General features: G+C 43.1%; 1 protein-coding gene across 2 annotated transcripts in view; it reads right to left on the bottom strand.

Annotated features, from left to right (window-relative positions):
- Window positions 1–11,534, bottom strand: part of SOHLH2 (spermatogenesis and oogenesis specific basic helix-loop-helix 2) — a 39,574-nt gene extending 28,040 nt beyond the window's left edge. For both annotated transcript variants that reach the window (XM_060394447.1, XM_042255147.2), the window contains exon 1: window positions 11,462–11,534. In XM_060394447.1, coding sequence (XP_060250430.1) covers window positions 11,462–11,509 — 48 coding nt within the window. In that variant the 5' untranslated portion in view covers window positions 11,510–11,534. The remainder of the gene's footprint in view (window positions 1–11,461) is intronic.
- Between the last annotated feature and the right edge of the window lie 641 nt (window positions 11,535–12,175).

Raw genomic sequence — 12,175 nt, 5'->3', positions numbered from 1 at the left:
GTTATTGCTCAGTGGCTAAGTCATGTCTGACTCTGCAACCCCATGGACTACAGCATGCCAAGATTTCCGGTCCTTCACCATCTCTCAGTTTGCTCAAACTCATGTTCGTTGAGTCGGTGATGCCATCTAACCATCTCATCTTCTAGGACAGTCTTCTCCTGGATTCAGTCTCTTCCTGCATCAGGGTCTTTTCCAATGAGTCGGCTCATCACATCAGATGGTCAAAATATTGGAGCTTCAGTTTTCTAGTTATCTTCACATAGATTTTTCAAGTGTCTTCACACATTGATTCCTAGATTTTTCAAGATTTCAGAATCAATGTAAAAGAGATATATTTTCTCACTATACTTCCTGATTGATTATCCTGACAGAGAGAAGCACTATCAATTTCTGTATAAGGAATTTGCTTCAAGTACTTAAAGGTACTCTCCATTTAGTTCCAATATTTTTTAGCTGATTCTTTGATTTCTTTGATAGGTTATCATATAGTCTTTAAAAATGACATCTTTATCCCTGTCTCCAGAATTTATGTCTTTTACTTATTGATCTTAAAACATGGCTAGGACATTTAAAGGGCTTTCCAGGTGGCTTTCCAGGCGGCAGTGGTAAAGAACCTGCCTGCCAATGCAGGCGACATAAAAGATGTGGGTTTGATCCCTGGAATGGGAAGATCCCCTGGAGGGCATGGCAACCCACTCCAGTATTCTTGCCTGGAGAATCCCATGGACAGAGGAGCCAAGATTGCTCCAGTCCATAGGATTGCAAAGAGTTGGACACAACTAAAGCGACTTAACACTCACACACAGGACATTCAAAACAACAGTAAATAGCAGGAGTGAACTGAGCATGCTTGTCTTGTTCCTGACTTTCTATAATGGGAATATTTCAAATGTTTTTACCACTACTGAAGGTCAATACCCTTTGCCAAGTTAAATAGTTCTCTATTTGGAGGCTAAGAATTTTAAATCGGAAATGGGTGTTAAAATTTATCAACAGCTTTTTCAGTATCAACATGATTGTATTTTTTCCTCCTGTCATCCATCAGTGAATTACATTAATAGATTTCCTAATGTCAAGTCATCATTGAATTACTGGGATAAACCTATGCTTAATACAAACAGATTCCTTTATTTTATTTTAGATTTTTGCATCTATGTTCATAAGTAAAACTGGATATAATTTTGTTTTATGGTACTGACTTATCTGGCTTGGGTATCAAGGTTATGCCAGCCTTGAAGAAATAGAAAGCTTCAAAATTATTCCATGGTCTTGAATATTTTATAAAAGAAGAAATTATCACTTTAAAGTTTGGGTAAAACTTGTCTGTGAAATCTCGGCTTGAAGTCACTTTATAAAGTTAAGTTTTAGACTGCCTTTCTTGTTCCTTACTGCTTACTAGTAAAATAAGTGTTGTTTTAAACACCTATATAACGAAGTTATTGTCAGGTGGTTAGTGGTTTTTTTCTTTTTTTAATTTTGGGGGCTATTGACTCATTTCTTGTTTCAGTGCATTGTCATCAGTGGATGTACCCAACATGACTTCTTTTTAGAACTGGTTGGTATTTTCTCTGTGACTTAATATACGATGCTTAATGTTACATGGATAGCAGCAGCAGCAGCAATGTTACATGGATACTTGAAAAAAACTGCATATTTCCGTTGGGCATATAGTCTTTACATAGCTTTCAGATTAAACTTGTTCATTGCTGTCTCATTTACTTTAGGTCTACTTGATTTTTCAGTTTATGAAGCAGATGTATAAATTGTCCCTCTCTAAATATGGTTTGTCAATTCATCGATTTCTCTAACTATAGACTCTGTGTGTAACTATGGACTCTGTGTATAACTATGGATTAGGTACATAAAAGTTCCTAATAATTTCATATATTCATACAAATACATAACTGTAATACTTCATATATACTATATAGTGGTCTATGTTTATTCAGTATGTATTAACATATAACTATCATATATTGCTAACTATATTAAGAATAAACTATATATAAAATATATCTATTTTTTAATGCTTTTCACCTGAAATTTTATTTTTTTCTGATATTCAGCAGTTAGTTTTTTGCACCCCTTATTTTGAGGCTTTCCTTACCATTTTGATTTTGTATGAATTTTGCAAGTAACATATATTTGAATTTTTGTTTTTTCCATCAGATTTGTTTTTTATATATAATTACTAAGTTTTTAATAAGTAATTTCATTAATGGCACTAGTTAATGAACATTAATTAAGGTAATCAAATAATGTAATTAATTGACTTTAATTAACTGTGAAACATTTATAACTTAACATGAAATGGTCTTATTCATTTGTTATCTCAGGTTTTCCATTCACTATAATTTTGTTTCTCTTTCCCCAAGCTTTCTGTTAGGCTGAGCAAATTTTCCTTTTCCCTCCTGTTGCTCCTACAAAGTTAAGAGTTAAAACTTCTTATTTATGTTCTTTGGTGGCATTAGGGCTCACAATTCAATGCTAGTTTTCTAATCAAAATACTCTAACAAGTTAGAATCTCTTTATCTCTGAACTCTGAAGATACTGGGTCATTGCTTTCTTGCATCCAGAGTCGCTAATGAAAAGAAAAGGCTGCCTTGTTTTCCTTTTAGTGCTTTCTTCTCATGCTGTGGACTCTGATCGTTTTCTAGGATGTGTCTGGGTATGGGCCTTACTCAGCTCCCTTGGCACTCAATGGATCTTCAGCTCTAGAAAGTTCCTTCTATTTCTTTGGTCATTTTCTCCTGCTGTGTCTGTCCTTAGGAACAGTCTGTTAGATGCTGGGCATCCTAAATTGATCTTTCATGTCTCAGCTTCTGAGAGACTTAAGTTTATTGTTCATATTAGTAGCTCAAGCTTTAGTCCTATTCTAAAGATTTTTACCAGATTTAATGTGAATTGCTCATTTCTAATGTTTTTTTCCTTTGATAATTGATCATAGTCTGAAATTTTTAGGATATGATATCCCCTCTAAAGATACAAATTATAAATTTTAAAAGTTTTTCTTACCACCTTTATCACCTATACCTGGAACAGCTGTCTGCCATTCTTGGTTATCCAAACATAAATATGAATCAAGGACTCAGTTGAAACAATGTGAGCAGTTTTCTCTGAAGGTGGGGTGCTCTGCTTCCCCAGTTACTATTTCTTTTAAAGGAACCACCGACTGTGGGTTTGATGTGAGTGGGAGGGATGGTGGAAGAAAGGCTGGACAGCAACGAGACTGGGACTGGCTATTTGTCTAAATAAAGGTGGGCTTTACTCTAAAAAGCAAGCACTTTGGTTTTTTTTTCCCCTCCAGGGTAGAGAGAGCTGGCTTTCCTTCCATTCTTGTCAGCTGTAGACATCTGGAAACTACCAATACCAGGAGCCCATGACTCAGATAAGAGTTCATTTTCTTTAGAAAAAGCAGTGCCTGGGTTTGGCTCTTGGCTTGTAAGCCCCATGTTCTGGCTGTTGTAGGAATGAAGGGGGAGAGTCCCGAGTAAAGAACTCCAGGGTCCCAGTTGGCCCAGGGTTCTGCAGACAGCTAATTCTTCAGCAGGGAAGTGCCCTTGGACCCATTTCATGTTCCTTTCTGCAAACATTCGGCCTGGACTGTCACTAGAATTGTTTTACCTGGGCTTTATTTCTCTTCTCCATGTCTTTTAAGGTGTGGGGTTTTTTTCTACTTTTGTTTTAGTAGCAATTTGATTCCATCTGCTTTCTAAATTTCAAGCTTTCCTGCAGATTTTTTTTTTAATGTTCAGATCCTCTTCAAATCAAGATCCCATTAAAGACAAAGCACTGCATTTGGTTGTTATTAATATAGGTCTGAGCCACAGTCAGCTCCCAGTCTTGTTTTTGCTGACTATATAGAGCTTCTCCATCTTTGGGTGCAAAGAATATAATCAATCTGATTTTGGTATTGACCATCTGGTGATGTCCATGTGTAGAGTCTTCTCTTGTGTTGTTGGAAGAGGGTGTTTGCTATGACCAGTGAGTTCTCTTGGCAAAACTCTGTTAGCCTTTTCCCTGCTTCATTCTGTACTCTAAGGCCAAATTTGCCCGTTACTCCAGGTATTTCTTGACTTCCTACTTTTGCATTCCAGTACCCCACAATGAAAAGGACATCCTTTTTGGGTGTTAGTTCTAGAAGGTCTTGTAGGTCTTCATAGAACCGTCCAACTTCAGCTTATTCAGCATTATTACTGCGATATTGAATGGTTTGCCTTGGAAATGAACAGAGATCATTCTGTCATTTTTGAGATTGTATCCAAGTACTGCATTTTGGACTCTCTTGTTGACTATGAGGGCTACTCCATTTCTTCTAAGGGATTCTTGCCCACAGTAGTAGATATAATGCTCATCTGAGTTAAATTCATCTATTCCAGTCCATTTTAGTTCACTGATTCCAAAATGTCAACATTCACTCTTGCCATCTCCTGTTCGACCACTTTCAATTAGCCTTGATTCATGTATCTTACCTGTCCTGGTGGCTCAGATGGCAAAGCGTCCACCTACAATGTGGGAGACCCAGGTTCGATCCCTGGGTAGGGAAGATCCCTGGAGAAGGAAATGGCAACCTACTCCAGTATTCTTGCCTGGAAAATCCCATAGACAGAGGAGCCTGATAAGCTATAGTCCATGGGGCCGCAAAGAGTCAGACATGACTGAGTGACTTCACTTCACTTCACTTCATGTACCTTACATTCCAGGTTCCCTATGCAATACTGTTCTTCACAGCATTGGACTTTACTTCCATCACCAGTCACATCTATAACTGGGTGTTGTTTTTGCTTTGGTTCCATCTCTTCATTCTTTCTGGAGTTCTCCACTGATCTCCAATAGCATATTGGGCACCTACTGACCTGAGGACTTCATTTTTCAGTGTCATATCTTTTGCCTTTTCATATTGCTCATGGGGTTCTCAAGGCAAGAATACTGAAGTGGTTTGCCATTCCCTTCTCCAGTGGACCACGTTTTGTCAGAACTCTCCACCATGACCCATCCATCTTGGGTGGCCCTACATTGCATGGCTCATAGTTTCACTGAGTTAGACAAGGCTGTGGTCCATGTGATCAGATTGGTTAGTTTTCTGTGATTGTGGTTTTCAGTGTGTCTGCCCTCTGATGGAGAAGGATAAGAGGCTTATGGAAGCTTCTTGATGGGAAAGACTGACCGAGGGGGAAACTGGGTCTTGTTCTGATGGGTGGGGCCACCCACAGTAAATCTTTAATCCAATTTTCAGCTGAAGGGTGGGTCTGTGTTCCCTCCCAGTTATTTGAAGTGAAGAAGTGAAGTCACTCAGTCTTGTCTCTTTGAGACCCCATGGACTGTAGCCCACCAAGCTCCATGGGATTTTCCAGGCAAGGATACTGGAGTGGGGTTGCCATTTCCTTCTCCAGGGGATCTTCCCAACCCGGGGATCGAAACTGGGTCTCCTGTGTTATTTGACCTGAGGCCAAACTATGGTGGAGGTAATGAAGATAATGGCGACCTCTTTCGAAAGGTCCCATGCAGGCAGTGCTATATACTCAGTGCCCCCAACCCTGCAGCAGGCCAGCACCCTCCCACGCTTCCACCAGAGACTCCTGGACACTCACGGGCAAGCTTGGGTCAAAATTCTCCAAGCCAGGCTTTAACAGTACATGAACTGTGAACTTCCAGATGTTCAAGCTGGATTTAGAAAAGCCAGAGGAACCAGAGATCAAATTGCCAACATCCGTTAGATCATCAAAAAAGCAAGAGAATACAAAAAAAAGGTATACCTCTGCTTTATTGACTACACCTTTGTGTAGATCACAACAAAATGTGGAAAACTCTTCAAGAGATGGGAATACCAGACCACCTGACCTGCCTCCTGAGAAATCTGCATGCAGGTCAAGAAGCAACAGTTAAGAAGCAACAGTTAGAACTGGACATGGAACAACAGACTGGTTCCAAATCAGGAAAGGAGTACGTCAAGGATGCATACTGTCACTCTGCTTATTTAACGTATATGCAGGGTACATCATGAGAAATGCCAGGCTGCATGAAGCACAAACTGGATCAAGATTGCCGGGAGAAATATCAATAACCTCAGATATGCAGATGACACCACACTTATGGCAGAAAACAAAGAACTAAAGAGCGTCTTGACGAAAGTGAAATAAAGTGAAAAAGTTGACTTAAAACTCAACATTCAGAAAACTAAGATCATGGCATCCAGCCCCATCACTCCATGGCAAATAGATAGGGAAACAGTGGAAACAGTGACAGACTTTTTTTTTTGTGGGGGGGGGGGCTCCGAAATCACTGCATATGGTGATTGCAGCCATGAAATTAAAAGATGCTTGCTCCTTGGAAGAAAAGTTATGACCAATCTAGACAGCTTATTAAAAAGCAGAGACATTACTTTGCTGACAAAGGTCCATCTCGTCAAAGCTATGGTTTTTCCAGTAGTCATGTATGGATGTGAGAGTTGAACTATAAAGAAAGCAGAGTGCTGAAGAATTGATGCTTTTAAACTGTGGTGTTGGAGAAGACTCTTGAGAGTCCCTTGGACTTCAAGGAGATCGAACCAGTCAATCCTAAAGGAAATCAGTCCTGAATATTCATTGGAAGGACTGATGCTGAAGGTAAAGTTCCAATCCTTTGGCCACCTGATACAAAGAACTGACTCCTTGGAAAATACCCTGATGTTGGGAAAGACTGCAGGCTGGAAGAGAATGGGACAACAGAGGTCGAGACGGTTGGATGGCGTCACCGACTTGACGGACATGAGTTTAAGCAAGCTCTGGGAGTTGGTGATGGACAGGGAAGACTGCCATGCTGCAGTTCATGGGGTCACAAAGAGTCAGACACTACTGAGCGACTGAACTGAAATGAACTGAATATATGTCTCCATGGACTTCTAATTTAGAATACCACCTCTGCTTTTTTTTGTCTTTTCAATATTTACTTGCTAAAGGTATCAGCACACTGTTAAGCAACTCTTGCCAGGTAGACTGGGGAGGCCGGAATGTCGATAGGTGTGCTTAATTGATCATCATGAGCCAATCCCACTCTCCTGCACCACTCTATTTTAAACAGAGTAACAATTCAATATTATTATTTGATATTAGGCCTTTCATAGCCTAATATCAACTCATGTCACCAGCTTCATGTCCTCCTACATTCTAAGAAGACAGTATTAACACTTTTAAGTGAATTCTGAAATCTGGAATTTCTACAGTAGAGAGTATCAGGACCCTTTTAGAGTGTTTCCTTTTAATTTTGTCAACATTCTTCATTTCCATTAATACTTGGAGGAAGTGGGACTCTAAGCCACCATGATGCTTTTGAGTGAAGAGTATTTGTGAATCTCCACTGGGACACAGGGTTTCTTTTACACCATTACAATCCCTTGTGAACCAAATGCCAAGCAGTGGAACAATCATTAACAAGGGGTCCTAAAATGAGTAACTAGATTATCGTTTTTCAATTAACTAGGTTAACTGAAGCAACCTACGAATGTCCAAAAGTAACGTGCCTGCTACATATGGGGTGACCATTTAATTTACCTTCCAAACTGACACTCATGAGAACAAAGGGGGCGCTATTAATTATACTAAAAAACACATATCAACTAGGATGTCCACTTGCAGACCTTTCTAGTACTAAAGTTTCTTTTCTCCTTTAAGACCTCCTGCCACTTTTATTGTATTTGCTTAAATATAGCTGATGTCCAAGTATTCTCACCATTGGTATTTCCTGAGTCCCTACTCCAGGGCAGATGCTGTGCTGGGAATTCAAGGTGAACAGACAGACCAGCTCTCTTACATCCTAGGAATCTTTTTTCTTTCTTTTCGCTATTAAGAAAGAATGGCTTTCAATCCTTGCAACACAGGGCAAATAGTGGAAGATCAGTTCTACTAAAGCTGTTACTGATCCTTTAAAAAAAAATTAGAGTATAACTGCTTTACAATGTTGTGTTAGTTTCTACTGTACAACAACGTGAGTCAGCTGTCTGCACACATATATCCCCTGCCTTGCGGTCCTCCCTCCCACCCCCCACCCCACCCCACTGGAGCACTGAGCTCAGCGCCCTGTGCTGTACAGCAGCTTCCCACTAGCTAGCTATTTCACACCTGATAGTGTAAACAAGTCAGTGATACTCTCTCAATTCATCCATGTTCTACTTCCCTCAATGTGTCCACAAATGGGTTCTCTGTGACCGCATCTCTATTCCAGCCCTGCAAATAGGTTCATCAGTACTATTTTCCCAGATTTCATATATATGTGTTAATATACAACAGTTTTTTTTTAATATCTTGATAGTTTGCAGCAAAGGCTTTCATAGTAGGTATAACAGCATTCATTGCCTTGTTCAGTCACTAACTAGCATCTCTGAGTAATATACCTATGCAGTCCTCATCTGGCCGGGAGGGTAATAATACTTAAATCACAGGATTGTTGTTAAGGAGAAATGTTTGTACAATGCCCTGCAGGTGGTAGTACTGCCCTATGATCCCAAGTAACACCAAATTTGAGCACATGGAACTCATCAAATCAAGGAGATGGGAAGGGGAGAGCAGATTTAGAAGGAAAATGTGTCTACATCAGGCAGTGAAAATAGCCCTAAACCAAACTGCTGTCTTCATTACTTAAGCCACAGGTAATGCAAGTTAAGTTTTGAACAATATTTATCAGTTACTAACGTGAACCCTTTCTTGGTTAGCTCTAATGCTTCTCACTGCAATATCCTGCTCAAAGGCTCAGTTCTAAGTTATCTAGAATTCCTCAGCTAGTCTTGTGGAGAAAAGTCAAGAGCGAGGTTTGATGGGCAGAACCCATGTACTGGGGCAAAACTGAGGAGAGGTAGACAGAGATTCTGAAAGAGATGAGGAAGCAAAGTACCCCTCATGGGCCCTTCTGTAACTTGTAACAGGAGACAGAGGGGCAGGAAATAAACCCGTACTGAGAAGAACCTCCTGCCAAAAGCTTCCATCTCTGCCCTACAAAATCAGCACGTTCCTAAATCAGATCAGAATACTGCCCCATTGTCCCCAAGTAACTCATATTAACTGAAGAGCTTCTAATCAACTTAAATTTGAATATTTATACAGTTAAAAATATCTTGTTGATGGTGTAATATGAGCACAGGTGATGAGAAGAATCCACTGATAAGAATAAAAGGAAAATGAATAAAACGTTCTCGTATATTCAGCTCTGGAAAACTGCCTTTAGTACCTCTAAGATTTTCACCTGTGAGCATTACAACCTGAACTGATGCTGGGCTTCATTCGGTGGAATTTTTTTTTTTTTCCTATCTGAATTGTTTACTGCACTCCTTTAACAAAAGCAATACATATTCATTGTGGGAGGTTGGAAAATTCAAAGAGAAAATAAAAAGCATTTAATTCCAGCACTCAGGGATAAACACCTTGGTGTAGCTCCCTTAAGTGTGGGCAGTTTTTTACAATGCCGCACCATCATCACCCACGCTCTTCATCCATTCTGATTACTGAGATCAGGGTAACAGGCAGGGCACGCCAGTCTCTGCCATTTTTAAAACACTGGATTTCCATTTGCAATCTGTGGCAGGCTAAACCCTTAATTAGTAACAGCAGGTGCTGAAGTGCTTAAAGCAAATGGCTCCTGCATTTTAGTGAGCTGTTATTTATGTCACTCTTATCACTGGGAGCAGCGCTGACAATCAGCAGGAGCTGGGCGGGCTCATGCCCTGACTATGGCGCTTGCTGGCCACCAGTTTCCCCAGAAGTCAGGGCTTTAAGCAGCTCTAGCTGGAGAAATCGGAGAAGGCAATGGCAACCCACTCCAGTACTCTCGCCTGGAAAATCCCATGGACGGAGTAGCCTGGGAGGCTGCAATCCATGGGGTCGCTAAGAGTCGGGCACGACTGAGCGATTTCACTTTCACTTTTCACTTTCATGCATTGGAGAAGGAAATGGCAACCCACTCCAGTGTTCTTGCCAGGAGAATCCCAGGGACAGATAGTGGGCTGCCGTCTATGGGGTCGCACAGAGTCGGACACGACTGAAGCGACTTAGCAGCAGCAGCAGCTGGAGAAATGAGCAAGCTGCTCAAAGGGTGCAGTTGGGGCTTCGGGGTCTCTTAAGGTTGGAAAGCCACAATTATCTATGTACTAACTACTTGGGCATCAGATATTTTATTCAGAATTCCATTGTGTGCAGCTCTGCCGAATCACACACCCCCAAAATACTGTTTTTCCTGAGTTTAAATCTCTCTTTAGTTGCTAAGTCGTATCCGACTCTTTGCAACCCCATGGACTGTAGCCTGCGAGACAAGAATACTGGAATGGGTTGCCATTTCCTTCTCCAGAGGATCTTCCCGACCCAAGAATCGAACGCCAGTCTTCTGCATCGCAGGCAGATTCTTTACCGACTAGACTATGAGGGAAGCCCGATAGGTGCTTCCATTTTGAAAAAGTTATGAAAACCTCTTAAACACGGTCCACTTCCAAGTGGTAGTAATTCGGTTCAGAAAGCTTGTTCTCAAGGAGTGAAGAGACTGGAGTATGCAGAACACTCTCAAGGGTACAAAACTCGACACCGCCCAGGTTTCCCTCTCACATTTATCAAGACGTGAAATAGAAGAGTCAACGCCAGATAGCCTTGCTTCCTAGGGTGGGGTGGGGTTTAGCTTATGCTTCCTTCCTGGTGGGCTGCTAATCGCCTTTCATTACTATCGAAAATGAGTCACAAAAATGATTCTGCATTTCTGCCGAGGATATGGTAAATAAGGTGCGCCCCCGGCCCCACCGAGGCCGGGGTAGGGGCAGGTTTGTGAATAGGGTGGGAGGATGGTGGGAGGATGTTGGAAGAGGGCAGCCGTCTTTTCCCACCAATGGCAACGGTCTCGACAGGCGTCAGCCGGTTTGGGGGTCGGGGGCGTGCAAGGACACTCCGGACACCCCGCCAGTGAGCAAAGTGAAAGAAAAAAGAAGGCACCCGACTTGTGCAGACTAGAGACCTGAAGATAAACTTTCCCGTATTCAAGATGGTGACTAAAAGTCTCCATATCCAAACTGAAACGTGTGGAATCAACTTTTGTATACAGGATTCAGGCGAAAACATAAAAACTGCCTTTCTCGTTTTATCTGGTCACTAGCCCAAGACGTCTCGCCCTTGGGTCGCCCCACCGGTGGTCCGCGGCCCCGAAAATGAGTGTGATGGGCGAGCGTCGAGAGCTCGAGGGGGTGACTCTGTGACGACCACACGGCCTGGTCCCCTTCCCTCCTCGGGCCTCCGCTCCTGAGGTGACCGAGCGCGTCCTCGACCTCGAGGTGGGCAGGAGCCGGCCGGGTTGCCAGGGAGGCGTCCTGGACTGGCTCGCGCCCCGCAAAGGCCCCCGGGCCGTCCCCGCGACGAGCTCGCCTGCACCCAGCGGGGCTGTACCGCCCGACGGGCCCCACGCCTGCCGGCGCGCCGTTATAAACGCAGCTGCCTCCCCTTCCTCCTAAGCCTCTTACCTGCCCTGGGGTTTGGCCGAACTCCGGGCCGGTAATTGAGGCCGCCATGGCCCGTTGCGCACGTGCGAGTCCTGGAGCAGCCTCACCGCGGGAGGAGCTTGGCAGCCAGCCTGCCTCGTCAGCCGCCTGCCCCGCGCCAATGGCTCTGGGCCCCCAGCGGCGGGGCGCCCGCCCCCGGCCCGCCCTTAAAGTGGCCCTGCCGCCCGTCCTGGCTCCAAGTCTCGGCAGGACCAGGTCGGGGGGGGGGGGGGTACTTCCGGGAAACCGGGGGGATGGCGATGGGCCGCCCCAAGGTGCCCTGCGGGCCCTCAGAAGACCCTGTCACTAGGGCAGCCCACCAAAAGTTCCATTCCTTTTCCCTGGAACCTCACACAGCTCAGGCCTGGGGCAAGGACATGTCTAAAAAGTCTTCAGTGTCTTATGGAAATGCTTTCAAGTTTAAATATCAGGAATTAGCAAACTGGATTTTTCTTTTTCCAAGACCAAGGGATGGTGGATCCCTATACTATTCCAAGGATAGGGACGGTGAAGACTGACTATGGTGCTTTCTTTCCAAACTGCTAAGAAACGTCCTGTGAGTCAACAACAAATATCATCCTCGTTTCTCAAGCGAGAAATCTCCAGGTGGTGGCTGCTATGAAACCTGCTTTGTTCAGCCTTGCTAGATATTTTATTGAGATCCACTGAGTGCCCTGACCCCTGAGGGATCCTTCC

Source organism: Ovis aries, chromosome 10 (genome assembly GCF_016772045.2).
Source record: "Ovis aries strain OAR_USU_Benz2616 breed Rambouillet chromosome 10, ARS-UI_Ramb_v3.0, whole genome shotgun sequence".
Classification (NCBI taxonomy): domain Eukaryota; kingdom Metazoa; phylum Chordata; class Mammalia; order Artiodactyla; family Bovidae; genus Ovis; species Ovis aries.
This window is presented reverse-complemented; position numbering and strand designations above follow the sequence as displayed.